Here is a 26,797-nt window from a genome sequence, read left to right on the forward strand (position 1 = left end):
CCTGAAACAACGGATTCCTCGGTTGAGCTCCACTGCCGCCATCCTTAATTCTCAACCACATGAACCACATGGTAGAAAGAAGTTCTTGGAAAAGGGTGATCGTGAAGAAAGGCCGGAGGAGAATACGCAGCTGCCGGCCGAAGATCTTCTCTTCGAGTCACTCACTCGGGATTTTCGGGGGAAATATCGCGCGCAGATGATTGATGATTGTGATACGTAAGTTACATATCACACTCGATGGGATGAACCGAGATTAGACTACAAGTTCAACATTCTTGGCAGTGCTGTGCATGCTCTGTTGATGTGCTAATGGAAGAGACTCAACCCAATCAGTTCCAGTTCTTTGTCTAACTTACTTCAAGGTTCTTATATAACATGGTTCAACCCACCAAGGCTACCTGCCCAACTTCATTCGTCATAGCATCCATGATAGCAACCAGAACCACACTCTCAAAATTGAGATGGGAGAGAGGATGTAACATCCATCTCCAGATGTAACCACAATTAACCACAACCAGCCTGACTTTCGGCTCAATTGAAACAGCCCAAACCCCCCAGAGCCGGTTGATCTGCTTCAACCTGTCTGGATTGCGCCCGCAAAGGCCGCGCAAATCACAAGCAGCCGAGCATGCGATTTAATATAAAGTAACCGCGTGGAATCAACCACTGCACCACTGCACACCACTGCACCAACCAGCCTATCAGCCATTTATCTCTGCTGGGTTTCCCCTCCCCCGGATTTCTCTCTTCCCCTCATTTTCACCTCCTCATTCCATTCGGTTCTGGTGTCCACACGAGATCATGGCCACGAGGAATGTTGAATCGGGGACGGATGCGCTCCCTCCATCGGGACTGGTCTACAAGGTCTACAAGCGACGATTTTGGGGGTTGATCCAGCTGGTTCTGTTGAATATCGTCGTCAGTTGGGATGTAAGTTGCAAGTGCGTAAATGTAAAGCAAAAAAACCCCCACGCTCTAACATCACGCGACAGTGGTTGACCTTCTCTTCGATCTCGACCACCGCCGCCGAGCACTTCAAGGTCTCGGAGAGCGCCATCAACTGGATGAGCACCGGCTATCTCTTTGCCTTCTGCGCCGCCAGCCCGTAGGTTCACTTTTCATAGTTCATCACCCAAATAGCATGGGCACCAAACAGCACGCACCTAACTCGGGACTCTCCCATCCAGCGTCGTCATCTTTACCCTCAACAAAGGCGGCCCCAAGCCCGCTATCATCATCACCTCCACTCTGCTGCTGGCCGGCAATTGGATCCGATATGCCGGCACGCGAGCTCGTGGCGGGATATTCGGGGTGGCCATGTTCGGCCAGATCCTGATCGGCCTGGCGCAGCCATTCTGTCTCAGTGCACCGACCCGGTACAGCGACCTCTGGTTCTCCGATCAGGGGCGCACGAGCGCGACGGCCGTGGCGACGCTCGCCAACCCCCTCGGCGCAGCTCTGGGGCAACTCATCGACTCGTTCTGGGCCACCGAGCCCGACGACGTCCCCAACATGGTGCTGTACATCTCGATCATTGTGAGCTTTCCACCCTCTGTCCACCCACCGCGTGACCAACACTCACCCCCACAAACAACAGGCGACAATCGCATCACTCCCATCCTTCATCCTGCCCTCCGCACCACCGACCCCGCCCAGCGCCTCCTCCGCCAGCCACCAGAACACCAACACAAGCGAACCGACCCCACTCCTCCCCACCGTCACGCAACTCCTGCGCACCCTCGAATTCTACCTCATCCTGATCCCCTTCTCCATCTACGTCGGCTTCTTCAACAGCGTCTCCTCGCTGCTGAACCAGATCCTCAGCCCCTACGGGGCCAGCGAGACCGAAGCCGGGATCGCGGGCGGCATCCTGATCGTCGTGGGGCTGCTGGTCTCGGCGCTCATCTCCCCGATCACGGACCGGTACAAGCACTACCTGGCCACGATCCGCATCCTGGTCCCCATCGTCGCCGCCTCGTACATCGGGCTGATCTTCGCCCCGGCCAGCCGCGCGGGCATCGGCCCCACGTACGCCGTGTGCGCCCTGTTGGGTGCCTCCTCGTTCGGCCTGCTGCCCGTCGTGCTCGAGTTCCTCGTCGAGATCACCTACCCGTTCTCCCCGGAGGTCGGGAGCACCCTCTGCTGGACGGGCGGGCAGCTCCTGGGCGCCGTCTTCATCCTCGTGCAGGACGCCCTCAAGGCCGGGCAGCACGCCTCCCCGCCGGAGAACATGCGGAACGCGCTCATCTTCTCCGCCGTCGTGGCGGCCGTGGCGGCCCCGCTGCCGCTGTGCATCGGGCTGTTTGGCCGCGACGTGCGCCGCAGGCGCTTGGACGTGGATCGCGGGGTGGATCTGGGGGAGGTCGTCGGGGACGATGATGAGACCATTGACAACGACGCGGACGCGGACGCGGACGCGATCCGTCGCGGGGATCCAGCTGGCAGTGCCGGCGAGAAAGGGAAGTCCAGATTCAAGTGGTCGGTCTCCTCGAGACAATAGTGTGTTGCAGGAACAGCGGTTGTAGTAGGGGGGTGCGTATGTGTTTTGCTCGCATGGCTGGGCACAGGCCCTGTCCCTTACACAAATCGGTCGCCATGTTCTGACGAATGCCGGTGACTATCACACCCCCATTGAATCTGCAGCCTGGAGTTCGCAGATGGACCGCGAAGAGGTGAACTACGACCCATGATGATTATATGATTGATACCCGACATTGAATGCGAACCCTAGTATATTGATGTCCTTATCAGTGTATAGTGCTATTTCAGTCTGCGAGCCTGCGATGCTATGCATTTCAATGCCCCAAGGTTTAGAACCTACCTTCCAAGAAACAGACCAGACCAGTAGACGCCCGGCAAATAATACCCTGACAACGCTAGAGCAGGTCGTTCACAAATCTAGCGGCCCTGGCTCAGCCAGCCATGGTTTTGCCAAGTTCCCTTCTCACTTGGTGGGCGTGCACGGAGCAAAAGCGCCCGCTCTTCGTCCGGCGTGGGCAGAGCTGATATTCGGTCTCGACTGGGCGGATGCTGACTTGGATGGCTTGAAAGTGCATTGCGGTGAAAAGAGATAAGGCTTCAGGCTGCCAAGGAAGTTATCAGCGGTATTGACTGCGGCGTTGAGCGGCGACGAGACAGGGCGCAATGTCAGCGGAGGTGGATGAACAACACAGCAAGAGGTAGACCGAACAGACACGTCCTGCCCCGCAGGGGCATCAAATACACAAACCCAATCTAGAAAGCACAATTCACATTCATCTAAAAACAAAAGAGACCAAGTAAATATAGTAAAAGCACAGTTCAAACAGGCAGAGACCAGCTATCTGTACATACACAGTAAAAGGGATTCTTGATCCAAATCCCTTTTTCCCTTCCTCCCCAGCTCACAATCAGACGAAAAGAACAGGAAAAGAGGTAGGTTTCTCCCCCTTCTATTCGTGTTCATCTATCCATGTAGCAGATGAAAAAAAAAACCAATAAGTATCTCCAAACCCTGTCGTTTCAGTGGCAGGGTTGACAGACACAATTTTTTTCCCTCACCCTGCAACAACAAAAATCAAAGCCATCATACAACACTCTGAACCTGAAACGGAAACGGTTGTCTTTCTCGGGTACGCGATCGGTCTTCCCCTATTTCGTCCCCGCGCGAGGGTTTCATTCCGTCGTTGTTATACAATCGAGACTGAGCTTAGCGGTGGTCATGACAATTTTGAAAAGACACATCGCGCGGCGGAGGGAAAAGAGGGGCGAATCGTTGCGTGCGCAAGGCGTAGCCCGTTTAGGCGAGCTGCTTCCAGAGCTTGGGGGCGGCGCACTGGGTAGCGCAGTGCGTGAGGTGGAAGACTGTTGGTTGGAAGAGAGAAAAAGATGATTAGTCACACGCGGACATCCAGCGGCCATCTGGGGGTGCCTTCGTGAAAACAGGAAAGACAGATAGACGTACACTCCTCAACGCAGTCCTCCTTGGGACCCTTGTAGTCCTCATCCTCCTCCTGCTTGGTTACGCGCTCGATGCACTCATCGAAGTGGTGCTTGTAGGGGGCGCACTGGGCGGACTTGGCGCACTCTGCAGTTTGGGGTTATAAAGGTCAGCAAAACTGTCCAATTGAGTCTGAGACAAGCATGGAGTTGCGCGAGTTCGATGCAGTGCCAATGACGCTGAATCAGCGGATGTTGTGCTGGTCGATTCCCGTCAGGAAGACTGGCGGACGGCAGGAATTGGGTGCTTGTCTGACATGTCAAGGACAAGCCATTGCCGCGGCGGAAGTCCAGAGTTGGCCCAACATCGAGCTTCAACGCAAACAAAATGCAATAGAGAAGTCGATCCAAGGATAATTAAACTCACCCTCCTCGAGCTTGGGCTTGATGTCCTCGGGCTCCTCCTCCTCTTCCTCCTCTTCTTCTTCCTCCTCCTCTTCCTCCTCCTGGGGCTCCTCCTCCTCGGAAGACTCCTCGGCGGGGGTCTCCTCGGCGGACTCCTCGGTGGACTCTTCGCTGGAAGCAGCAGCCTCCTCAGCGGGCTTCTCCTCGGAAGACTCAGCCTCCTGGCTGCTGGTCTCCTCGACGGACTCGGCGGGAGCCTCAGCCTGAGCCTCGGGGAAGCCGAAGGAGGAGATGACGTCGGAGAAGAAGTCGGCGAGACCCATTGTGTTCGTGTGGGGAGGGAGGAAACTGGTCAATTGATGACTACCGGGGAGAGCCTAGGGTTGGCGAAGGTGTGGGGGTGGTGGTGGTGGTGGTGCGGTGGGCAGCAACGAGCGAGTTTGGATGAGGTTGGCGGTTTTGAGCTTTGGCACTTCCTTTGCCGTCTGGGAAAATCGGAACGCCCCGGCCGCCGGCGAAAGGCCAATTATCGCACCCATGATTGGCCGATCCTTGTCGGAAGGGAGATGACTAATCGCTGAACTACAGAATGGAATTACCCATACTCAAAATGCCAGAAGATAGTATACAAGCCATCTAGAATTGATTGTTCCTTTTTCTCTTCTTTTCTCATATGCAACGTCTGTAAGCCTTCATCAACTGGCCCGGCGCAGTCTTGCCTCCACTTCATCCGCCACGCTTTGCTGCTGGACCGTCTCATAGTCCGGCGGTGGTTCCACCATGGAATCTGTCTCTGCTGCATGAGGCTGACTCTGTGGACTCATGCATTGGTCCTGGCTGGCTTGGCCTTCCCCAGCATCATTGTTAGAGGGGCCAGAATAAGCTGGCAGCTCGTCCAAATGAATCGTGGAGAGGTCAACGTTCCTGGCTCCGCGACTGCTTGCTTGCGAGTTCTCGACCGCCTGCTGTAGACGCTCCTTGATTCGTTCGAAATGATTATGGAAGTCGAATGCGCCTCCTTCTTTGAAAGTCACCTTGACCTGTACTGCAGGCAAGGATGGAGGGATCCCGCCTCCCGACACGGGCTGGACCAGGGCGATCCAGGCATTTGGCCCAAAGAACGGAGCAGTGACGTGGGTATCATGAACATTTAGCAGCGGCGCAGAGAACGACTGAAACGTCTGCGAATTCTGTATCGGAATGTAGACAACCTGCCCAACTTACGTCAACCAAGAATCCCAGACCAGACCCCTGCAAGGTAAGTGAGGAGATGGTAATACCCTTTGGTTCGTCAAAAAGATTTGACCAGCACTGCTTTGGATGGAAAATGAGTTTTTGCCTCCAGATGAGCTCAGCGGCTGTAGCGCGAGGCTGGTGCGAGGTGGAGATGTATAGATCAGTTGCTCATGCGGTAGGCGGACAAAGCCATCCTGGTCATGGAGCATCACCCAGCTGTGCAATCACAAGTCAGACTAAGAACATCATAACACATGGTTTAACGATGAATGCAGTAGCATCGATGGTAGAGCAGAGGCAACCGGTGTCAGACCAAGGCTAGCGATCCTTCATATGTTGATGGTGTAGAGAAAGCCCAAGAGGCTGTTCCCCCGGACAAATAATTATAAGCAAGCGGAGAATGAGGAAGTCATATACATACTTGATCGACATAATGGCCTAACTATTGAGGCTGGATGTATGGTTTGATCTTGCAGATTATGGTGTTGTCTGGATGTACGGAGAAGTGACGGCAGTAACTTGCGTAGTTGGAATAACTGAGAGAAAGGACTGAGGATGTGAAGCCAGCTCCAGGGCAACCCAGGCTGAAACAACCGACAAACGGGAAGCCACAGGGGCAGGCTGTTGATCCTGAGGTCGCGAGTTCGAGATCGGTGAACAGATGAATTAGGATGTATGGTTGGTGATCCCCTGGCTGTTATGCAATAATCTGTAGGTTGGTGGTAGTATATCAGATCCGAGTTCTAGAAGTCCGATCGAATAGAATAGGATAAACTGCGGACAGGGACCGGACCGGATCAAACAGCCACCAATAAAGATAGGTGAACAGTGAGCCTAGATGAACCAGTGAATATGACGAGAAGATCCCTGTGCTTTTCAGATGCTTGGGGAGTCACTTTGCGTACAGTTCAGATTGATAGTGGTGATTGATGATTAGGATAAGTGGAAGTGCAGTTAAAAGGCACGGTGGGAATTGTTCATGTAATACTGGGTCCGCGGGGCGGCCGTCAGGCGGGGAACCTCCCAATCTCCCAATCTCGCAGAGTCATCTGAATACTAATACTCTTTCCAGATTGTATGAGTAGAGCGGATTTTCTTCTCTACAGTTGCCTTGTCCTACTCACTGCATCGACGTATCCCTAACTTGGCCAAGGTTGCCTTTGAGCTGCACCTAGCAATCTAGTCACATCCAGACCACTTCTGAGCCTATGAATTCTGCAGAGAATGTTCGATGCTATAGTTAGTGTCTGATGATCCTCTAGAACTTCTTCGCGGAACTGCATACTACTGTACATATTGTACTAGACACTGAAATTACACATGCTATAATACATGCACTATTCTACATTCAATGCCCACCTACCTACCTACCTACCGCAAGGATTTCAGAAAGGCATTCCTTCTGTCGGCAAGCGTCTCTAAATGAAGCTTAGAAGAAGCAGCCACCCACATCACTCCCTACTTAATGGCACACAATTTGGGTTGAGGAACGACTGAAGTATTAAGCTGATCTTTATTCATAGCTTTCTTCTTATTCTGACAACATGCTTGGGGGGTGGACGGCCTTGTCTACCCACCGCGGGGGGCCGAAAAGGCAAGAGGGAAAATGGAAAGTGGAAAGAAGGGTGATTTACACGTGGAGAAAGCCGTCGGATCCTCCAGTTTTGTTGCCCAGTGCCGACCCACACACAGTTTAACTTACAGGTTACGTTTCCGGTTTCCCCTTCGGTGTTTCTCCCTTGGCTCATTTATCTTCGCCTCGGTCAGTCGGTCGGTCAGCCTTATTCCAATTGCTTGATTCCCCCAGATTCCTCCTGCCTGGATTGACTTCGACATTGACTTCATCATTATTTCTTTTCCAATTGAGTGTGTTGCGTGGCCTGGTGACCGCCTGCCTGCCTTTGCCACCAGAAATTTCCCACCTTAAAACAGAAACAGTGTAGCCTGACGGGCACGGTCCTATCGGTCAAGGACCACATTGCGATACTTTCTTCTACCTCATATTCGAACTCTATTGCGGACTGGCAGTTTCTCCAGTCTTTCTACCGTTGATTCCGAACCTGGTCCTCCTGTGTACCGTACGTCAATTGTGGTAACTTGGACCAAACGCCGCAAGTACCGACTCGGCCATCCCCTTTCTCCGTCCGTGTCGCGAACTCGAAATCCCGAGGCCGCTCTTCCTTCGTCGTACCAGTTTTGTGTCTTGCCAAACGAGAAACAAGAAAAAAATGTCGACCTCGATACACCTGTCGCGGTTCAGGAAATGGCTTCTGGCCTCTCCGCCAATGGAGTTTGTCATTGCGCAACTCCGGGAGTTGTTGGTTGGGGCAATCAAGCAGGGTCCAGTTCCACAGCATATCGCGTTTGTCATGGACGGGAACCGGAGATTTGCGCGGTCACATGGCATCGAGACCGTGGAGGGGCACAATATGGGCTTCGAGGCCCTGGCAAGAGTGAGTCGTTGCTCCGGAGTCGTCACGTTCTTCATCCATGCTACTGAGCTCTCGCTGACTTTTTTTTCTTTCTGATTGGCTTTGCAGATCCTCGAAGTATGCTACAAGAGCGGAGTCAAGGTAGTTACGATTTATGCCTTCAGTATCGAGAACTTCAAGCGGTCGAAGTTCGAGGTGGACGCCTTGATGGAGATGGCGCGGGTCAAGCTGTCCCAGATGGCGCAGCACGGAGAGATATTGGATCGGTATGGTGCCAAAGTGCGGGTACTGGGCCGACTGGACATGCTGAAGCCCGATGTCCTTGCTGCCGTCAACCGGGCGGTCGACATGACGAGCGGGAACGGCGAGCGCATCCTCAATATCTGCTTTCCGTACACCTCGCGCGACGAGATCACGGGAGCCATCCGGGATACTGTATCGGAGTACAGCCAGCCGCTGCCGGCGAACCGCCCGTCGAATGCCAGCCAGCGTACGCCCTTCTCCGAGACACACATCACGCAGAATATCCGAGCCCGGGCGCAGCACACCAAAGCGGACGATCTTCCCAGTGACGTTGAGACCGCGTCGGAATCGTCTAACGAGGACGGTGCCCCTGCAAACAACCTTCCGAACCAGGTCTACGAGTCCGGGTCTTCGTTTTCGTCCTCCTCCACCCTGCATCTGGGCGGGCAGACGGACGCGGCCAACGGAAGGGAGAATTCGCCCCGGAAGGAGAAAGCCGTGTACATGTCCCCCGAGACGATAACCCGGCAGACATTAACCGAGCACATGTTCACGGGCGACAATCCTCCCTTGGATTTACTGGTCCGCACGTCGGGCGTGGAGCGGCTCAGCGACTTCATGCTCTGGCAATGCGACGAGGAGACGGAGATCGTCTTCCTCGACGTGCTGTGGCCGGACTTCGACCTGTGGCATTTCCTGCCGGTGTTACTAGGCTGGCAGCGTCGGATTTCCAAGGCGAAGAAGAACCCGGACGCGGAAGGCGACTTCGACGGGGAGAGCTACGAGCCCACCGAAGAAAGCAATGGTAAGGTCAAGGGCTTGTAGTCGGAATTGCGATTTGCACATATATCATCGAGAACACCCCCAGGAGTTTGGAGTTGCTTTTTTGACGCAGCAATTGGAAGTGATATTCCCCTTTGTTTCATCCCCATCGTTTGGTACTCGTTCATAGCGCAGCAGAGGTAGAAAAGTGAACCATGGGCGTGGCGTGTATATACGCATGCATACAGAGAGACAGACAGACATACACACATAGACCAGAGATACAGTACACATGCAGCATACAAGCATGCAAGCAAAGCATAAATTGATCCACTGACTCGGTGCAAATCATCACTCATACGGTGTATAAATAGGGCGGGTCTTATCTCCCTGAGTCAGTGGCAACAGCAAATAGAACTGCGTGGATGCGCCGTGCTCCGATACCGGTTTGCACGTGACTCGGAGCGGCGGGGAAAGGTGTGGCAGCTACAGTAACGTTAGTAACCCTGGGGTCAATGACCAGGCCATTCGACTTTGACTTTTCTTCTTCTCTTTTTCTTTCCCATCTGGATCATCTTCTCCCTTCCCATTGACCGTCTATATTCTTTCACAATGGCTATCGCAGGCTCCAAGGTTCTCCTGCTGGGCTCCGGCTTCGGTATGCTCTGCCCTCTCCGCAATGCGGGGTGACTCACTCACTTTCACTTTCACTGCCATTGACACTGATATCGGGAATAGTGACCAAGCCCACCGTCGAGGTTCTCAGCAAGGCCGACGTGCACGTCACCGTCGGTAAGCCATGACCCCCAACCCCTAACCCAATCCTCAAAACCCAGAACTAACCCCCCTCCAAGCCTGCCGCACGCTCGAATCCGCCCAGAAACTCAGCGAGGGGTTCAAAAACACGACGGCGATCTCGCTGGACGTCAACGACGATGCGGCGCTCGACCAGGCACTCGCCAAGGTCGACCTGGCCATCTCGCTGATCCCCTACACCTTCCACGCGCAGGTCATCAAGGCCGCCATCCGCACCAAGAAGCACGTCGTGACGACCTCGTACGTGTCGCCGGCCATGATGGAGCTGGACCAGGCCGCCAAGGAGGCCGGGATCGTCGTCATGAACGAGATCGGTCTGGACCCTGTACGTTTGCCTTATCCTTCCTTGCCCTTACCTTGCCATTAACCAGAGTTTCCCTTTCCCCCTGCCTCCAACCCCCAAACCCCGAACCCCACCCAATCCAAATACTAACAAGAAAAAAAAGGGAATCGACCACCTCTACGCGGTGAAGACGATCTCGGAAGTCCACGCCTCGGGCGGCAAGATCACGAGCTTCCTCAGCTACTGCGGCGGGCTGCCGGCGCCGGAGTGCTCGAACAACCCGCTGGGGTACAAGTTCTCGTGGTCGTCGCGGGGGGTGCTGCTGGCGCTGCGCAACGCGGCGAAATTCTACCGGGACGGGGAGGAGTTCAGCGTGGCGGGCCCCGACCTCATGGCGACGGCGAAGCCGTACTTCATCTACCCGGGGTTCGCGTTCGTGGCGTACCCGAACCGGGACTCGACGCCGTACCGCGAGCGGTACAGCATCCCCGAGGCCCAGACCGTGATCCGGGGCACCCTGCGGTACCAGGGCTTCCCGGAGATGATCAAGACGCTGGTCGACATCGGGTTCCTGGACGACACCCCGCAGGAGTATTTGGCCCCGGGCGCGAAGATCAGCTGGAAGGAGGCGACCCAGCGGATCCTGGGCGCCACGTCCAGCAGCGAGAAAGATCTGGAGTGGGCGATCGCCAGCAAGACGCAGTTCGCCAACAACGACGAGCGCAACCGCATCATCTCCGGGCTGCGCTGGATCGGCCTGTTCTCCGACGAGCCCACCAGCACCCGCGGCAACCCGCTGGACACGCTGTGCGCCACGCTCGAGCAGAAGATGCAGTACGGCCCCGACGAGCGCGACCTCGTCATGCTGCAGCACCGCTTCGAGATCGAGCACAAGGACGGCGCCAAGGAGACCCGCACCAGCACCCTGTGCGAGTACGGTGTGCCCGGCGGCTACTCCGCCATGGCCAAGACGGTCGGCGTCCCCTGCGGTGTTGCCGTCAAGTTGGTGCTCGATGGCACCATTAGCCAGAAGGTTTGTCCCCCCCCCCCCCCCCCCCCTTCAAAAAGAAAGGATAGAAGCTAATCGGTGATTGCGGGCGGTAGGGTGTCATCGCTCCCATGACCATGGATATCTGCACGCCTCTCATCAAGGCCCTCAAGGAGGACTACGGCATCGAGATGATCGAGAAGACTTTGTAAACATTTCAAACAGACGTTCTTCTCGCGTGTGTGTTACGAACTCAATTAATGACGTGAAAATGGCCCGGGGTGGTTTAGATAGCGGCAACAAAAGGCTAGGGTAGAAAAAACCAATACTATTTTACGCAGTCTCGTACCTATATATCTCCTTACAGCAAATTAGTGATAAAATATATCCAGAACCATATCATCTTGCATTGAGCACTCGGAGTTGGATCGGTATATCAAACTCAGGGTATTGATACTTGACCACGGAACGAATGCCAGGGGAAATATGTACTGTACTATTCATCGTCCGTCTATCGTGGACTCGTCGAACACGTACGCGCGTGCGCGCCCCCTCGCCGCCGACGGTACAGGGTACGTGCGTATATATCACGAAAAGGAAGGAAGGAAGGTATGATGACAGTGCCTGCAGCGCATAATGCCTGCGTTATGCCCAGGAATCCCCCAAACGCCTCAACCCACCCCAATTACGAAAAACGAAATCGACGATGTGCGTTGATATGGACAGGTTTATGGCTTTAGATCATCCTCTCTCTCTCTTTCTCTACCCAATTAAAGTGTTCCCAAATGAGAAATTTATGAAAGCTTCACATATATTCATGAATGTGTTCAGAGAATAGTGCCAAACCTAAACCCAGCAAGAGGACAACCAAGGCGATCAGTAGCTGTTTTCCAGAAAAGGTCGCTGGGGAGGACCTGGTGCACACAGGACCTTTGTAAGGAAGCAAATTGGGGAAACAGGGGCATTTTGATAGAACATACCCGAAAGTCTGCTTGATACTGCGGACGTAGTACACGTCCCAGTTCTGCTTGGTAACGTCCTCCTGGCCAACGGGGACGCCGGTCCAGGTCACGCGCATCTGGGTCACACCGTCGACATCGTTCTGGTCGAGCTTGATGTCGAGCGTGCTAAAGTGACCCTCGGGCCATTGGGCCAGGCGCCACTTCTGTGTGATCTTGGTGGGCTCGAGCTTGACGTACTCGCCGCTGACATTGCCGTCGAAGATGGCGAACTTGCCGCCGACGTGGGCGCCCTCGAACTGGCGGGGAGCACCGCGGGTGAACGCGGCAATGCGTTGAGGGTCGGTGAAAGTGTTGTACAGCTCCTCGGCGGTGGTGCGGAACTCGTCCGAGGCAGTCACCGTGGTGGTGTTGACCGAGACCTTGTTGCTAGTGGTGGTGGTAGTGGTGACGGGGGCGGCGGTCTCCTTCTTGACCTGGGGGTGGTACTTGGGCGCAGCAAAGCCGCTGGAAGGGTTGACACCAGGGGCATGCTGGAGGTCCTTGCCGTGCTCAGTGATCAGAGCCGGAGCAAGCGTGGCGAGTTCCTTGCGGAGCTGGGGGACGAGCTTGGAGCGAACCAGGTCCTTCACGGCCTGCTTGGAGGGGGAGTCGGAGTAGTTCTCGATTTCAAACTGAGTAGCCCAGACGGTCAGTCAACCCCCTTCAGGACGGCAATGGGGGCGGCTGATAGGGAACATACGACGTACTCATCTTCCTCGGTATCATGGGCTACCTCAGGAATGGTGATGGTACCACTAACGGACTCCTCGTCCTTGGTCTTACCTGTCAAAAGGTCTTAGTCGCGCCTCGGAAAGAAAGCACTCTTGTTGTCATTTACGAACCTTCATACTCCAGCTGTACTTTGACGTCGAACAAGGTGATGACCTTGCCCTTCCGCTGGCTGACGTCTACATCGCCATCCATCGACAGCAGGTTGGAAATCTTGGCGGAGGCGCCATTGTCCTCTGCGGAGACGACAACGAGCTTCTCCTTAAGGTAATCTTTGGCCCAGCCCGAGGCGTCCTTGTTCACCCAGTGCCAGTTGTTGGGGTTGTGCAGAACCATGTTGATTGTTTTATTTTATTTAAGGATTGGTCTAATGACTTGGTTGCAGGAAGAAGCTGCTTCTATTGCGGGGCAAAACTTCGCTAGTGTGGGAAAATTTAGCGAGTTTTAAAACTGCTTGGATTTTGGATTCCCACTGAGATGGAGGGAGGCTAGGTTCTGAGGAGACACAATGGATGATTAGCACAAGTCTCCAGCCAGTGTTTCAAAGAGCATAAAGCATCAAAGGTGTGAAAGAATGTCAGGATCCAGATAGCGTTTCCGGATCGCAAGCTAATCAGCATGGAGGATAGAGTAAATATCCCCGTCTGACTGGTGCCAGCTATGATGTCTCATCATAAAAAAGATTGTGTAAAGGAGGGGTGCATTGTGAAGGAAAGGAGTGTGAAAACTCAGTGCGACTCACAGTTTGGAGAACAAGACGTCCGGAATTAAGACGCTGTAAAGATGATAGATCAATCAAAGTCCACTGGAGCAATGAAAGGTAGGCGAGAGTAAGAAAGAAAAGGTACCGTGGGAAGGAAAGGTGGTTGGATGGAGGGGGCCGACCTGGCTTTTTCTACGGAGAGGAGTTTAGGTTGAGGATTCGGAAGGAAAGCTCTAGAAGATTTAATTTCAATGCCGGGTCGTGGGGACTCGACGTCACGTGCGAAGGCGGTCGGCCACATCGCCTAATTGCTGCCATTCTGCCTCAAAATTGCCCCTACGTACTAACTACTCAATAAATCTCCATAGATCGATCCATCAATCAATCAATTCAGTAACGAGCGAATGTGGGGTATCTTATAGCAATCAAACAGAAAAAGGAAAAGAAAAAAAAGAAGAAAAAAAAAGAGCAACTCAAGGCAATACCGGTCCAGCCTACCACTTCTTTTCCTCATGCCTGCTCCAACTGCTCAATATCATCCCACCCATTCTCTGCAATGAGTTGCTCCTTTACCCGCTCCCGTAATCCTTGGATCTGACTTCCAAGCGCTTCAGCCCACTGGCCTTCCACTGTAGCGACCTTATCCTTCAGGTCGCCGGTCAATGTACGCTCTTCTTCTGCTCTGAGCGCTTGCAGCTCTTGTAGGACCTTGGTCTCCGCCTCGCCCTGGCAGATGCGCTCGGCTTCCACAAGACTGCAGTTCGCTTTCATCACCGCCGACTTGACCTCGTGCAACAAACAGAACAGGTTGATCTGCGACTCAATGTACTGGTAACTGGATTTCTCGGCATGCGAGACCAGCGTGTAGAGATATTGCAGCGGATGCTGGTGGTAACTGGGGTTCTCATCATATTCATTGACGGGGATCTGCACCAAAAAGCCACGGACATCCTCCGGGATCTGCTGGACCAGGGCGAGAAGAGGCGGAGCAATGTCCCAAAAGGCAGACAGCTGGATTTCCACCCCTCGAGCCACGTTCTCCTCAATCACATCCAAGAATGACTCCAGGCGAGCCAAGGCACTGGCCTCGTGGTTGACTCGACGGTCCAATGCGTCTTTCTGAAAGAAGGCACGGGTTTCGAGCACCTTCTCATCGTTCCCAGCTTGCTTATATGGCAGCAGAACCACTGCCTTGTACTTCTCATCCCGATCACTGATGAGTTCAAAGACTTCGCGGTGTAGATTTTCTCTGGCCTCAAAGAGCCACTTGAGTTGGGTGAGCTTCTCCAGGAGTTCTGGTTTCTCGTCACCTTCCTCCTGTGTTTGGTCTGGCGTCCCACACCGCGCGTCGTCAAATAGCTTGCTGCGTAACTCGTCGATGCAAGATGTCGCACGTTCGATGCGGTCTCTCAGTATCGCGCGCATCGGCTTGAAAACCGATTCTTGAAAATCGTCTAACTGTCTTTGCACAACCTCTCTCTCCAGGGCGTCTTCCTCCACCAACAACGCTGCTTCGGCTTCTGCGGCCTCCGCGAACGTGATACTACCTTGTTGGATCTCGCTCTGAATGTTGGCCTTAAACTGTCGACGACCATTCTTGACTCGGGTTTGGTGCTTCTGAAATAGGACAGCCACCTCGGTCTCATGGCGTTGCCGAGTAGCTTTGATCTCAGATATATCGGTAATGGATCGAACCAATGTCCGATAACTTACAAGCTCGGGGTGACTATTATTCACAGCAGGATAATGTCGGGGGTAAGGTGGCGGTAGGGTAATAAGCCTCGAAACATCCATCTTCGACCTCTCTTCACGCCGTTCGAGACGGCCAATGCCATTGCGGCTCGGATGAACCGGCATTTCAGGCTCCTCATGCCACCCGACCTTCTCAGGAGGATATTCATCTGGACCGTAAGTTATGCGTTGGCCGGCTGAATCCTGGTCACCGCCAATGCCACTCCCGGAAAGACTCTGGCTTTCTTCAAGGAGCAAGGCCTCGCGCGGCAGACCCATGTATTTGCTCTCCCTCTTTGACCGCTGTACTCTTCTCTCCCCTCCTTCACTACTGGAGCCAGTTTTCGATTCCCACCAGCGACTAGGAGCACGTCCTCGGGAGCTCATCTCGTCATTGCTGAGACCCAGGCTGGCAATCGGCGAGAGACACGGCTGGTAATTATTCCACCAAGCAGACTCGGGCCGAGATTGAGGAATGTCCAGCTTGGGCTTGGGGACTGCTACGTTGGATACCCTCTTGGGGGGCATTACAGGAGCGATAGCAGGAGCCATTTGGGTTGTCTGCAAGGTCTTCGGTGGCAACTCGAACAGTTGCCGAACCACCTCATCCACGTCAAAGGAGCCCGTGTTCCAGACTTTAGCATATTTCTCGCGTCGGATTTGAGATTCCGCGATAATGAACTCCGTGAACAATTGAAGTGCTTCCTTCTCGTCCACAGCATCCGCCTCTTTCTCAATGAAAACCTGATGCCTTTGCGTCGCGTTTCGGAGGAACTCATCATCGCGCTTGATGACCGAGTCCAGAGAGGGGCCTTGCTGGGCTGAGAGGCGGCGCGGTGCCAGAGGCGATACGGCGGGAACACTGTCATTTGGCAAGTGCAGGATATGTGACACTGGACGCTCATCTTTGGCTCTCGACTGAGATGGCGATCGTTCCTGTCTCGGCTGAAGTGGAGGTGTTGGAAGGGTTTTTGACGGGAGCGCCGGCGACGTTCGCTTCGATCGTTCCGTGCCCGGTGAAAATGGCGGAGTCTGTGCATACCCAGCCGGGGCTCCTAGCGGGCTCGACTCAGCTTTAGGGGTCGAAAATGGGGATCGATTCGAAAACAGGCCTCCAGAAGACGCTCTGGATCTGGATGGCACTTGCTGCTGCATTTCGGAGCCCACACTGCGCGTACTGCGTGGCGTGATTTTGGCTGAAACCTGGTGTGGTGTTCTCTCCGATTCACCGTTGGTGTCCTCTAAGACCAAGTTGGACGGTTTTATCTTCTCCAGTGCTTCAGCCCACGGGTTACTGCTCATTGACACAGCACTGAGATCGTCCAGAACTTGACTCTGCCGGTTCCTGCGTTCAATCCGTCTCTCGCGAATGCCCTTGGCGTTGGGATCTTTGATGGCCGGGCTTCGAAAAAGACCGCCGCTGACAGAGCTTTGTGTTGTTTGAGAAGTATCATGCGATGTTGAACTGCTGCCAGAGGCAGCAGTATTCATAGTATCTATGCTCAGGGGCATCTTCTCGTTCTTTGGTCTGACTACCGAAATGGTTTCGTCCACCCAGCCAGCAGGTGTTGGTGGTATGCTATCGAGAGTGGTTCCTAGAGGCGGAGGCGCCCGCGCTTTCCCGGTTCTCGCAGGGACTTGCTGAGTGCGCGCAGACGACGCATCAGACAGCCCGTTCACACTTTGTGACCTTGTGCTCGGCGGAGGACCTGGAGGAGGTGGAGGGAGGGGCATTCCTGGCTCCCAGCCTTGTGTTGGAGGTGACCGACTTCGAGTCTGACTGTGAGCTCGGGATGAGCTCATGCTGCTCACCACAGGTCCCGCCGAGACGGCTCTTCGTGAAGCCGGAGGACGACCTGCATCGTCCATGCCGTCCAACCCTGGCAAATGACTGCCATTATTCGGTTGCGAGGCCCGCAGGCCCTCCGGTGAGACGACGACATACGGTCTCGGCCCTATTGATGCGGCAACCTGGTCCTGGTAAGGCTCTCCTCTGCTACGAGACGATGACCTGGATCCTGCGAGACTCTGCGGTAGCGGGGGTGGAGGAGGCAGGGAAACTCGTCGGTTCCGTCCAGATTCGTTTCCTACGAACATAGATATCGGGCGCGCCCGTGGAAGACGACGCTGTTGAAACTCCGAAGCTTGATCCATGCTCGGGCGCAATGCTCCTGTGTTCGAAGAGGTAGCACTCGGGGATGTCGAGCCCAAGGAGGAGGTGTTATGGCTGACATTATCTCTGGATTGCTGCTGGTGCTGATGACTTGGGGGCGAGTATGGAGGTGGTGGTGGTGACAACGATACATCTGCAACGATCACATTAGGCCTTTTTCAACTCCGGACTGGAACTGCCCACGTTATCTATAGCTGCAATGATGGAGAGGGGCATGGAATATAGAACGGGGATCAGACCTGAGTGAGGCCCCGATGAACGTGGCTGGGGCACAATCCTCAGCATGTTATTTGCCTGAGGATAAGTCTGTTGCCCCGGGTTCACTGAGGAATGTCCCACCGGACCCCAGTCCTGGGGGTTATAGGGCACGTTATACTGCCGGGACGACATGGGCGAAGATCCGAGGGCAAGTCCTCCAGGAGAAGCCACTACAGGAGACTGGCCGTGGGTGAACGGACTCGACAGAGATGTCGTCGAAAGAGGCGCAGGGGAATATGCTGCCCCCAGACCAAGTCCAAGACCTTGGAACTGACTATTGTTCAAGGCTGTTGTCAAAGGAGGAGGCTGCACCGCATGCTCGCGACGACGGGGTGAGATTTGGTTGCTGTTGCTGTGATAGGGACTCGGCCAGCTGCTCAGAGGTTGTGCACCAGACGCCAGCTCGTCGCCAGCATTGCTCGAAGACTGCCAACTATCGAGAAGGCTGTGATCAGCAACCCTCGGACCCTCGCAGCAGGAGATTGCCAAAGGGAGGAAACCGCGGGGTGATGAGTGAGTGAGGAGAGTGGGAGAAGCCAAGCACACCTATTCATACTCGTAACCGATCAAGAGGGCGATAGCCATGGCTGGGGAGCTGCGTGCAGGGCAAGATTACGGTCAAGCGTAGACACGAAGGAGGCGAGCCGACCAGACGATACGATAGGTGGTGGAGAGAAAGTCAAAGGGCTGAAGGGCCACAGGAGAATTCTATTCTTTGCAACAAGTTAGTCTCCAGGCCAAACGCGGGCCCCAGTGGCAGGGATTCGTCGACCGGTCCAGTTTGCGGCCGTCATCGTGGGTTTGGGATCCACAGAGAAGGGAGGGGGGAAAAGCAAGAAGATGAGATAAAGGACAAGAATAGAACATCAGGAGACGCATGGGTCCAGGGACAAGCATGAATGTGACGAGAGATGCAGCTGAGGCGGGTTGAATCACAGCCGGCGCGATCACTGGCGCTTACCCTCGCGCCCTCACAACCACTCACAGGCAGAGAGAAAGTGCCAAGGGTCTGTTCTTTGGGTCAATTCCAACTCCTCGTCCGACCCCAAGTGCTACAAGGAAATACAATTTAGGAATGATTAGGTGTAGTCAGTGTCAGAAGATTCTATTTTAATCTCAAATCACAAGCTTTTGACTAATGCACTCTTAAGAAATCTAGATGAATCTGACATTTGACAGCCCTCGCATCTTGCTCAGCTGCTACGCTAGTTTGCGTATCCTAGAAGTCACTGAACGCTATATTAGCATTTGATCATGTCTCTCATTCGAGATGCAGAAACAAGAAAAAGAAAAAAGTAACAAGTCTTCTCCATTTCAGATAAATGCCCTGTCACAGGCGGTGGTCATCAAGGTATTTCTTTATGTTGACCGTCGTGATAAATAAAGAATAAATCATCATTGGAAAGGAGGTGCTAAAAGACAAAAGGGGATCGAGTTCGGCTTACATTCATCTTGGGGAAGGTTGGAGCTCGAACTCAGTCAACATCAAGACCAAGTCAAGCTCCTACCTCAGGACCAAAGACTGAGGTCACGGCTACACGGATACCTGCTCAGTTTATTAGTCCTGAGCGTGGTACGTGAATGAGATGATCATGAAGCACGGCGACGAGTCAGTCATGACAGGTGTCGTCTCGGCCAGCAAAGCAGGCTTGGACATATGCTTGTCTTTGTTTTATGTCGTATCATCATGCAAGGAAGCCAGGCAAAGGGAAGAGGCAGTGTGACATACTTAAACCTCTTTCACCCAGGCAGGGCTAACCCAGGCACACTGGAATTGACAATATCTATCAAGTTGCGAGTCAGCCACGTCCAGTAGAGATTCGAGATGCAAAGATTCTCGCAACAACCATATCAGAAATGCATGAATGGTTAAAAAAAAGATGTTGTCTGCATGGATAACTCCAATAAGACTCGTCATCTAAGGGAATCATCATTGTGTTGGGGAAGGAACGGACAAAAACCAGGATATAATTACCTTTTGATATTTGATAGCAGGTGTTACCATGTGTGGCCTGTGATTACTTTTCAAGATGATCAGCCTCAGGCTATACATCAACGCTGACACGATGTGTGCTTTGAGCGAGTATCTCAGTGGGCGAGGTTTTCTAGGCCTGCCACAAAAAGGGCATATCCATCATGACCGGACGCTATGTCTTAACGCCGTCGGAGCCCAGTGCCGTTTCATCTTCGAAAGTCGCATCTGAAGAGGCAAGGAAAACGTGGATGGCTTACCCTCTTGGCTGTATTCGCAAGCATTGCCTGTGAAATAAAAACCTGTGAAAATCTTTTGAACCGTTAGCCAATGCTAAGTAGATTCATGAGGCTTGACAAGCAAAGAGTAGTGTAAATTGAATCAGATTTAGCCATTTGATTTCGTCCAGGACCCGAAGGCCTCAGTCGGTAATTTCCAGCGTATTTAAACGTTTAGAGCATCATATGAATAGTGGAATGAGGGGCAGTGCCAGGAATGGGGGAAATACACATACCATTAGTGAATGATGTTACGAGCGAGTCGTGGTCGAAGTGAAGCTAAAATGTAAGTGTTCTGTAGACTGATTAGCACCATGCCAGCAGCTCGACTGTGGTCAAGAGACAAGATCAAGTCCTTCGCAAATGCATCAGACTGACGTGCAAACAAGTGAGTTTTCATTCCCCGGATGGGTCAAAGACTCTAGTTTGAAATGTGGTTGTAGGTATCATCATAGAAGGATGATGGGAGAATGGGGATGAGGGGTGATCTCGATGCTGGAGTAGCACTTACCAAAAAAGAATCCTGTTCAGCGAAGAACCAGATGTGTCAGTTCCAAATGTGCATGGTGAGCAAATAGTTCTACAAGCTGTGTCATATCTGAAGCCACGATCATAATAGGCAGACAGACATTGCAACAGAGAATGTTGTTGTGATGGGAGAAAAAGCCACAAAGAAAAGCGAGTTGAACTTTTTTAAAGCTCTCCCGCCCGGAGCCAATTTTTACCGAGGAGTTAGCCTGCCTGCATGCGGTTAGTCGGCGTAAGCGAGATGCGCGTCGGCTGCTTAGGTCAGCCTCGACCATTCTGCCGGTGCAATACTCATAATCGGCAGGCGGAACGTGGAGCGGTCAGGCCTGGACTCGAGGAAGCTGAGGATCCTGGCAGGGAAAGATAGCCGAGACTCTCTCTCTCTCTCTCTCAGTCTTCCAGTCGGGTCTCGACTCTTTTCTTTCTTTCTTTCTTTGAATAGTTCGGAATAGTTCGATGCGGGCTGATCAATCTCCGCGTGTCTGCTGACCTGCCCAAACCCACTTCAATGCTCTCCTCAAACGCGAGGATACGAGTATTTTTCCTTCCACCTATTGATGTTGTTTTGTTCCTTGATGTCTGGATTATGACTGATGATTTGACTAGTTTGGGTCGAACCATTGCCGGTCGACCGAACTGTTGTTCCTTTTGAGTGCTGGAAACAACAATCGAGAGTCAATTGCGGTGGCAAGAATGTCCTTAACAGTAGTTAGTAAACAATAGCGAAGCTCAACATACACTGATCAATTGTAGAGCTTCACAGTCTGGACTCTCAGCTGGCCCAGCTGGCTATACATACTCTCTCGGTGACGCGGGGAAAGTCGGGGGTTTGTTGGTGCTTACTTGCGCTTACTTGCTTAGCCCTTCGGGCAGCCGGACAGGGACTGAAGGGAAAACTCGGGCTGCGACCGAAAGCGGAGAAGAGACGGGGAAATGACGAAAACTATCCCCATTTCAGTCATTTCAGTCATTGCGTCAATTGATAGTCTTTTCCCATCCGGTTTGTTCAAGTGACGTTAGCCAGAACCACTCCTTCCTTCCTCCCCGGCAAAAGATTGCTCCTTTTAAAGTCCGGCCAATGTTCCTCTTCTCAACTCCTTCACATACTCTTCTTATTTTCTAAAAAAACACTTGCTTGGATCAATTCCTCTCTCTCTGTCTTCTCTCGCCTCGCCTCGAAACCCCACTTCCATACATATACAGTACATATTCCCCCAAATCACCCCTCCTTCGGCACCACCCCTCTCCCCCAATCCTTAGTCCTTCAAACGACTATCTCCGTATCTTCCTGCTTTCTCCGTTGAACCGAGGTTGCAGTTTACTTAAAATCAATCTCAATTCCCACTTCGCCGGAATCGGAAGTTTATAGTTGCGCAGCTCTCTCTCGCTCTACTACCTTTCTCAACTCACTCCCCCACATACACACGCACATCTACACATCATGGCTTCTGGTGCTCCCCCTGTTGGACAGGAAAACATCAACACCGACATCGTCACCCTCACCCGATGGCTCACTGAAGAGCAGGCCAAGGTCCCCGAGGCCACCGGTGACTTCACGTGAGTTTTGTCCCCCCCCCCCCCCGGCTTCCTTCCCCTCTTCCCCTCCCGGCATGTGCGCGCGCGCATAACTCCCAGCAACCTTGCGAACCCAAACACTGAATACACCAAACTCGTACAGACTTCTCTGCCACGCTCTGCAATTTGCCTTCAAGTCGATTGCCTACTACATCCGTCGCGCCTCGCTGATCAACCTGACGGGGCTGGCGGGCTCGTCCAACACGACGGGCGACGATCAGAAGAAGCTTGACGTCATCGGCAATGACATCTTCATCGCGGCGATGAAGGGGTCGGGCAAGTGCCGCATCCTGGTCTCCGAGGAAGAGGAGGAGACGATCATCTTCGACGAGCACCCGGACGCGCGCTACGCAGTGGTGTGCGACCCGATCGATGGCTCCTCCAACCTGGACGCAGGCGTCTCGGTGGGCACCATCTTCGGCATCTTCCGCCTGCCCGACGAGGTGCTGGGCGCCGGCAAGCAGGTGACGGCCAAGGACCTGCTGCGCGCCGGCACGGAGATGGTCGCCTCCGGGTTCACCATGTACGGCGCCTCGGCCCAGCTGGTCATCACCATGCGCAACGGCACTGTCAACGGCTTCACCATGGAGAACTCCCTGGGCGAGTTCATCCTCACCCACCCGGACATGCAGCTGCCCGCCAAGCGCGCCATCTACTCGGTCAACGAGGGCAACAGCATGTACTGGGACGACTGGTGCAACGCCTACTTCCACTCCCTCAAGTTCCCCGGCGAGGGCCAGAAGCCCTACAGCGCCCGCTACATCGGCTCCATGGTCGCCGACGCCTACCGCACCCTCCTCTACGGCGGCGTCTTCGCCTACCCCGCCGACAAGAAGAGCCCCAAGGGCAAGCTCCGCATCCTCTACGAGTGCGCCCCCATGGCCATGCTCTTCGAGAACGCCGGCGGTCTCGCCGTCAACTCCCGCATGGAGCGTCTCCTCGAGGTCGTCCCCGAGCACATCCACGACCGCAGCGGTGTCTTCCTCGGCTCCAAGGACGAGGTCCAGAAGATCATCGACACCTACAACCAGCACAAGAAATAAATTCTTGATTAAGCAAAAAAGGAAAAATAAATACCCCCCTACTGCAATCAAATGGGTACGGTGCTCCGGGGCTGGCCAGGGAGTTCTTCTTCAGCATGTCACGAGTTACGTTGTAATTAACGATACGCTCTAAAAACAAGTGAAATTCAAGAAAAACATTTCAAAATATCCAGCGTCCTTTCAGTTTACTGTAGCTATCTTCCACCCTGCTATCTTAATCTAGGAAGTGGATAAGTGGTAAGCTTGTACCTAGTATAGTAGTCGTTGTCACCTTTTGGAGCATTTCCTTCGACCTCCGCCGTAATATATTTCCACCAATGAGAAACTACTTGTTTCGATCGGCCCTCTCAGCCAGCCCTCCCCTCTCTTCCTTAAATTGGTCTCACTTCCCAATCATGACCAGGCGTGTACGTCCCAGGGAATCAGCAATCTTTGTTCCCTTGGACATCGGCTCAATCCTGATTTTTGGTTTTGAAAAGAGAGCTCGACAGCAGTGGGGGATGATGTCATCTATCCCACTCTCTACTACCCACCCGTTCATCCGCCATCCAGAAAGGCAGAAGTTGATGTAGGGAGTACACTGTCTAAGGGAGCAATAATTCCTACGATATGATTGCAAGTAACGTATCGTATGCTCTAGTTACTAACCCGAGCGAGTAAACGGTCTAATCCAAGACAAGACGCTAGCTAGGAACAGAGGACATACACGGGAAAAACGAAAGGAATGTACAGTACAATCTGCGACTGTGATCAACAGATACAGACGACCACCCGACCAAAAGTAAAAAAACAAAACTAATCCACCGGATCCTCCTCGAGGAGGGTCTTGAAGCTGAACGGGCTGAACGGCAAGCCTTCGCCCATGAAATGCTTGCTCATGGCTTCGACCCAGTGCAGACGGAGCGAGTGCAGCATGGCACTGGTGCCTTCCATGACACACAGAATCGCGATGGTCAAGGTGAACCAGAGGTAGAAGGTGACCACGATCATGAGGACGCGCATGGTGCCGGACTCCTGCTTGAAGGCGCCGCCGATGGTCATGTCCCACAGCACGATGGACAGCTGCTGGTGGGCCAGGGAGAGCGCCCACAGACGCAGGTACGACGCGGTGTGGGAGATACAGTTCAGGCAGAACTCGATCGTATGGATCACCTGGTGGATCATGATCTCGGAGAAGTCGAACTCCTCGTGCTCCTCGTCGCCGATATCCTGGGCGATCATCGCCACTCCCTCGCCGTCGCTGGCCAGGCTGTCGCGGCCTCCGGGGGCGCGGCCATCCAGGTCACCGTCATCTTCCAGTGCGCTAACACGAGACTGCTCGCCGAGACCCCGGTATCCGAGAGCCCGAGCACGGTTGTGCTCCCAGCGGAGGTAGAATGGCTTAAAGAAAAGCATGATGGGCACCTGAATGACTGCGAGGAGCAGAAGAACGACCTGAACACCAGCTTGGCCAGGATACAGTTGCTCCTCGACAGTTCCAGGGCTGAGGAACATGAAGATGAGCATGTTCAAGAGACCCGGAGGGGACTGTCCACGAGCGTCCCAGTCCACAGACCACTTGTAGAGGATGGTGAGGACGAGGTAACCGAAGATAGACTGGAAGAAGATCATTCCCGGGATGAAGTTACCAAAAACATCGACCTTAGACTTGAAGTGACGCGCATTGACATATTGCAGGCATAGAGCGTAAGTCATCTGCCGAGAGTTAGGATAAAAGTCGTTATCAGATGGATCAAAGGACAAGTACTTACATGGGACCAACCGAGAACGATACTCATCTTCATCTTCAAGCTGTTGGTGAAAAGCAGGGAATTCTCCGCGCCGTGCCAGTTCCAGTCGAGACCGAATGGATAGCGATCGCTGCCCTTCAGCGCCGCGTTCACAGTCTGTCCTTGCTGGATGTCCTCAGGCCACTTCCAAGCACTGGAGAAGATAGTGAATGACTTGGAGAAGATGTCGTTGTAAATCAGACCCGTGTACATGGAGAAGATACCCATCATCAACATGATGTAACGGCCGTAGAAAGCCATGTACGTCAATTCATCCAACTTCGTCTTCTGCAACTTGCGTTCCCAGAAGATCATCGCAGAGGCCGCCAAGAACATCAGTGTACCATGACCGAAGTCACCGAACATGACTGCGAACAGGAAGGGGAACGTAACGACAGTGTAAAGACCGGGGTTGACTTCGGAGTACTTGGGAATACCGTAGGCATTGACAATAGTCTGGAAGGCCTCGGTGAACTTGTTCGTGCGCATGTAGGTTGGGGGCGTCTTGTTGGTTCGGATTTGGTTGACAATAGTGGGCACGCTCAATCCAGCACGGTCGTTGACATCCTGCAAGGTCGACTTGATCAAGGCCAATGAATTGGTCGGACACCAAGCCTCGGCAATGAGGGTCTTGCGAGCTTGATCGTAAGAGAACTTGTTAAGAGTATCATAAACTGCCTTCTCCTTCTTGACAATGATCATCCAAGCTGCGAGCGAGCGAGCGATCTGTGTAAGCTCCGCGTCGAGCGTGTTCTTCGTGTTGCGGAGGACGTTCCCAACGTCACTCAAGCGGGTGTTGACCTCGTGGATTTGGTCGCGTCTGAGTTCGCTGTTCTCATCGACATTGTACAACGAAGCGCCGAGAGACTCGGAAATCTTTCTGATCTTGGCGATGATACTCTTTCCATGGGCGAAGATGACGAACACGTTCTTGTGAGACTCCTCGTTGGTCGAGGGGTCGATGATGGCCTCGGGGATCTCAGACTGGTTCATATAGAGGTTACCACGCAGCGTACGCCACAAGATTCGCTCAAAGGCGCCAATCCGATCCCGGGGAATCACACCCGCCACGAAGCCGATATTCATCTCCAGGAAGGACTGTTGGCCCTGCGCATCGCCGTTGGTACCTTGGTGTTCGACGTCACGAAGTAGTGGGGCCTCGTCATTGTCGAAAGACTGGCGAATCTCTTCGGTGTGGCTGTGGGCGCGATCAAAGAAACCACCGGCCTCCCTCAGAACCCAACGCCACTCTGTGAGTTCCACCTCACGCTTCTTCAAGGTCTCGTAGCTGTCGTTCAAAGAGGCAATCCGCTGTTCGAGACTTTCGCTCCGTTCTGCCAGTTCATCGATCTCCGAAGCCAAGGGCGCTGCCAATGTATCCGAGAATTCAGAGGAGGACCTCATGGGGATGCTCGCCTTGTCCATCTGACTGTGGAAATAGCCTGGCACGAGAAACAAGTTAGTGTACCGCCTCAGCTTCCCGTTCTTGACTTCATTGTGTCACATACGCAGCTGTCTCTCCACATTGTCCAATCGGCGGATTTCCTTTGTGAAGGTACGTTGGAAGGCATTGGTGTCGGGGTTGAGCTAGCGGCAGCCAGCCGGTCAGTCGAGTGACATCCGTAAATGAGAGATATTGATGAGACTTACATCTCTGAATTCAACCTGACCAAGTTCACCCAGAGCACTGACAACCTCTCTACCGATTTCATTGGCAATGTAAAGCTGGGTCAGGCTCATGTCCGAAGACCGGAAGAAGGTGTCCCTTGGAGCCATGGTGACGGGGGAAGCTGCCTGCAGCAGTACCTATCCACAGCAAGGACTAAGTGCGCAGTGGCGCTGTTATCAGAGAATGTATAGAATAGAGTAACGATAGAAGCTTTCGTATGATAACGAAACAGCTTTGAGCTAATGGAAAGAGCCCCGACGCCTGAGTTCGGTAGAAGCTCGATGA

General features: G+C 53.5%; 10 protein-coding genes across 10 annotated transcripts; 4 read left to right on the top strand and 6 right to left on the bottom strand.

The window, feature by feature from the left end:
• Positions 1–308: 308 nt before the first annotated feature.
• BO66DRAFT_51042 (putative cell surface receptor/MFS transporter (FLVCR)) lies at positions 309–2,602 on the top strand. Its single transcript, XM_025653356.1, has 4 exons — positions 309–930; positions 993–1,105; positions 1,188–1,536; positions 1,598–2,602. Exons 1-4 carry the CDS (start codon positions 802–804, stop codon positions 2,498–2,500), a joined length of 1,494 nt encoding a protein of 497 aa, XP_025505329.1. The 5' UTR covers positions 309–801; the 3' UTR covers positions 2,501–2,602.
• A 781-nt stretch (positions 2,603–3,383) lies between these two features.
• On the bottom strand, positions 3,384–4,676 carry BO66DRAFT_390730 (cytochrome b-c1 complex subunit 6 family protein). Its single transcript, XM_025647089.1, has 3 exons — positions 4,346–4,676; positions 3,944–4,066; positions 3,384–3,843 (listed from the first exon to the last, which is right to left on the bottom strand). The coding sequence occupies exons 1-3, from the start codon at positions 4,644–4,646 to the stop codon at positions 3,779–3,781; spliced, it is 489 nt and encodes a 162-aa protein (XP_025505330.1). The 5' UTR covers positions 4,647–4,676; the 3' UTR covers positions 3,384–3,778.
• Positions 4,677–4,964: 288 nt separating this feature from the next.
• Positions 4,965–6,491, bottom strand: BO66DRAFT_390731 (uncharacterized protein). The gene is made up of 3 exons (XM_025647090.1): positions 5,981–6,491; positions 5,604–5,775; positions 4,965–5,534 (listed from the first exon to the last, which is right to left on the bottom strand). The coding sequence occupies exons 1-3, from the start codon at positions 5,989–5,991 to the stop codon at positions 5,019–5,021; spliced, it is 699 nt and encodes a 232-aa protein (XP_025505331.1). The 5' UTR covers positions 5,992–6,491; the 3' UTR covers positions 4,965–5,018.
• Positions 6,492–7,547: 1,056 nt separating this feature from the next.
• On the top strand, positions 7,548–9,071 carry BO66DRAFT_51125 (undecaprenyl diphosphate synthase family protein). The gene is made up of 2 exons (XM_025653357.1): positions 7,548–8,012; positions 8,100–9,071. Exons 1-2 carry the CDS (start codon positions 7,788–7,790, stop codon positions 9,057–9,059), a joined length of 1,185 nt encoding a protein of 394 aa, XP_025505332.1. The 5' UTR covers positions 7,548–7,787; the 3' UTR covers positions 9,060–9,071.
• A 442-nt stretch (positions 9,072–9,513) lies between these two features.
• lys9 (saccharopine dehydrogenase (NADP+, L-glutamate-forming)) lies at positions 9,514–11,430 on the top strand. Its single transcript, XM_025652781.1, has 5 exons — positions 9,514–9,654; positions 9,735–9,788; positions 9,851–10,137; positions 10,259–11,128; positions 11,200–11,430. The coding sequence occupies exons 1-5, from the start codon at positions 9,609–9,611 to the stop codon at positions 11,293–11,295; spliced, it is 1,353 nt and encodes a 450-aa protein (XP_025505333.1). The 5' UTR covers positions 9,514–9,608; the 3' UTR covers positions 11,296–11,430.
• A 382-nt stretch (positions 11,431–11,812) lies between these two features.
• On the bottom strand, positions 11,813–13,296 carry BO66DRAFT_51163 (AHA1 family protein). The gene is made up of 4 exons (XM_025653358.1): positions 12,927–13,296; positions 12,785–12,867; positions 12,064–12,716; positions 11,813–11,929 (listed from the first exon to the last, which is right to left on the bottom strand). The coding sequence occupies exons 1-4, from the start codon at positions 13,147–13,149 to the stop codon at positions 11,911–11,913; spliced, it is 978 nt and encodes a 325-aa protein (XP_025505334.1). The 5' UTR covers positions 13,150–13,296; the 3' UTR covers positions 11,813–11,910.
• A 590-nt stretch (positions 13,297–13,886) lies between these two features.
• BO66DRAFT_346828 (uncharacterized protein) lies at positions 13,887–18,458 on the bottom strand. Its single transcript, XM_025644593.1, has 3 exons — positions 18,225–18,458; positions 17,660–18,111; positions 13,887–17,553 (listed from the first exon to the last, which is right to left on the bottom strand). Exons 1-3 carry the CDS (start codon positions 18,230–18,232, stop codon positions 14,027–14,029), a joined length of 3,987 nt encoding a protein of 1,328 aa, XP_025505335.1. The 5' UTR covers positions 18,233–18,458; the 3' UTR covers positions 13,887–14,026.
• An 877-nt stretch (positions 18,459–19,335) lies between these two features.
• BO66DRAFT_51230 (uncharacterized protein) lies at positions 19,336–19,926 on the bottom strand. The gene is made up of 2 exons (XM_025653359.1): positions 19,911–19,926; positions 19,336–19,690 (listed from the first exon to the last, which is right to left on the bottom strand). The coding sequence occupies exon 2, from the start codon at positions 19,594–19,596 to the stop codon at positions 19,408–19,410; it is 189 nt and encodes a 62-aa protein (XP_025505336.1). The 5' UTR covers positions 19,597–19,690; positions 19,911–19,926; the 3' UTR covers positions 19,336–19,407.
• Positions 19,927–21,537: 1,611 nt separating this feature from the next.
• Positions 21,538–23,214, top strand: fbp1 (fructose 1,6-bisphosphate 1-phosphatase). Its single transcript, XM_025645444.1, has 2 exons — positions 21,538–22,013; positions 22,135–23,214. The coding sequence occupies exons 1-2, from the start codon at positions 21,898–21,900 to the stop codon at positions 23,072–23,074; spliced, it is 1,056 nt and encodes a 351-aa protein (XP_025505337.1). The 5' UTR covers positions 21,538–21,897; the 3' UTR covers positions 23,075–23,214.
• Positions 23,215–23,688: 474 nt separating this feature from the next.
• On the bottom strand, positions 23,689–26,778 carry BO66DRAFT_470325 (H(+)-transporting V0 sector ATPase subunit a). The gene is made up of 4 exons (XM_025652782.1): positions 26,494–26,778; positions 26,352–26,430; positions 24,826–26,285; positions 23,689–24,769 (listed from the first exon to the last, which is right to left on the bottom strand). The coding sequence occupies exons 1-4, from the start codon at positions 26,617–26,619 to the stop codon at positions 23,870–23,872; spliced, it is 2,565 nt and encodes an 854-aa protein (XP_025505338.1). The 5' UTR covers positions 26,620–26,778; the 3' UTR covers positions 23,689–23,869.
• Between the last annotated feature and the right edge of the window lie 19 nt (positions 26,779–26,797).

Source organism: Aspergillus aculeatinus (genome assembly GCF_003184765.1).
Source record: "Aspergillus aculeatinus CBS 121060 unplaced genomic scaffold BO66scaffold_16, whole genome shotgun sequence".
Classification (NCBI taxonomy): domain Eukaryota; kingdom Fungi; phylum Ascomycota; class Eurotiomycetes; order Eurotiales; family Aspergillaceae; genus Aspergillus; species Aspergillus aculeatinus.

Bases quoted from the DNA above. Each gene is read 5' to 3' on its own strand.
- BO66DRAFT_51042 (XM_025653356.1), top strand. From the start codon at position 802: ATGGCCACGAGGAATGTTGAATCGGGGACGGATGCGCTCCCTCCATCG. The intron at 931-992 runs GTAAGTTGCAAG...ATCACGCGACAG, and splicing joins ATATCGTCGTCAGTTGGGAT to TGGTTGACCTTCTCTTCGAT. The intron at 1,537-1,597 runs GTGAGCTTTCCA...CACAAACAACAG, and splicing joins TGCTGTACATCTCGATCATT to GCGACAATCGCATCACTCCC.
- BO66DRAFT_390730 (XM_025647089.1), bottom strand. From the start codon at position 4,646: ATGGGTCTCGCCGACTTCTTCTCCGACGTCATCTCCTCCTTCGGCTTC. The intron at 4,067-4,345 runs GTGAGTTTAATT...CCCAAACTGCAG, and splicing joins CAAGCCCAAGCTCGAGGAGG to AGTGCGCCAAGTCCGCCCAG. The intron at 3,844-3,943 runs GTACGTCTATCT...TCCAACCAACAG, and splicing joins GGAGGACTGCGTTGAGGAGT to TCTTCCACCTCACGCACTGC.
- BO66DRAFT_390731 (XM_025647090.1), bottom strand. The intron at 5,535-5,603 runs GTATTACCATCT...TAAGTTGGGCAG, and splicing joins TCTTTTTGACGAACCAAAGG to GTTGTCTACATTCCGATACA.
- BO66DRAFT_51125 (XM_025653357.1), top strand. From the start codon at position 7,788: ATGTCGACCTCGATACACCTGTCGCGGTTCAGGAAATGGCTTCTGGCC. The intron at 8,013-8,099 runs GTGAGTCGTTGC...TTGGCTTTGCAG, and splicing joins GCTTCGAGGCCCTGGCAAGA to ATCCTCGAAGTATGCTACAA.
- lys9 (XM_025652781.1), top strand. From the start codon at position 9,609: ATGGCTATCGCAGGCTCCAAGGTTCTCCTGCTGGGCTCCGGCTTCG. The intron at 9,789-9,850 runs GTAAGCCATGAC...CCCCCCTCCAAG, and splicing joins CGACGTGCACGTCACCGTCG to CCTGCCGCACGCTCGAATCC. The intron at 10,138-10,258 runs GTACGTTTGCCT...AAGAAAAAAAAG, and splicing joins ACGAGATCGGTCTGGACCCT to GGAATCGACCACCTCTACGC.
- BO66DRAFT_51163 (XM_025653358.1), bottom strand. From the start codon at position 13,149: ATGGTTCTGCACAACCCCAACAACTGGCACTGGGTGAACAAGGACGCC. The intron at 12,868-12,926 runs GTTCGTAAATGA...ACCTTTTGACAG, and splicing joins AGTACAGCTGGAGTATGAAG to GTAAGACCAAGGACGAGGAG. The intron at 12,717-12,784 runs GTATGTTCCCTA...TGGGCTACTCAG, and splicing joins CCGAGGAAGATGAGTACGTC to TTTGAAATCGAGAACTACTC.
- BO66DRAFT_346828 (XM_025644593.1), bottom strand. The intron at 17,554-17,659 runs GTCTGATCCCCG...TGATCGTTGCAG, and splicing joins TTCATCGGGGCCTCACTCAG to ATGTATCGTTGTCACCACCA.
- BO66DRAFT_51230 (XM_025653359.1), bottom strand. From the start codon at position 19,596: ATGACGAGTCTTATTGGAGTTATCCATGCAGACAACATCTTTTTTTTA.
- fbp1 (XM_025645444.1), top strand. From the start codon at position 21,898: ATGGCTTCTGGTGCTCCCCCTGTTGGACAGGAAAACATCAACACCGAC. The intron at 22,014-22,134 runs GTGAGTTTTGTC...AAACTCGTACAG, and splicing joins GAGGCCACCGGTGACTTCAC to ACTTCTCTGCCACGCTCTGC.
- BO66DRAFT_470325 (XM_025652782.1), bottom strand. From the start codon at position 26,619: ATGGCTCCAAGGGACACCTTCTTCCGGTCTTCGGACATGAGCCTGACC. The intron at 26,286-26,351 runs GTATGTGACACA...TTCTCGTGCCAG, and splicing joins CAATGTGGAGAGACAGCTGC to GCTATTTCCACAGTCAGATG. The intron at 24,770-24,825 runs GTAAGTACTTGT...AACTCTCGGCAG, and splicing joins TCGTTCTCGGTTGGTCCCAT to ATGACTTACGCTCTATGCCT.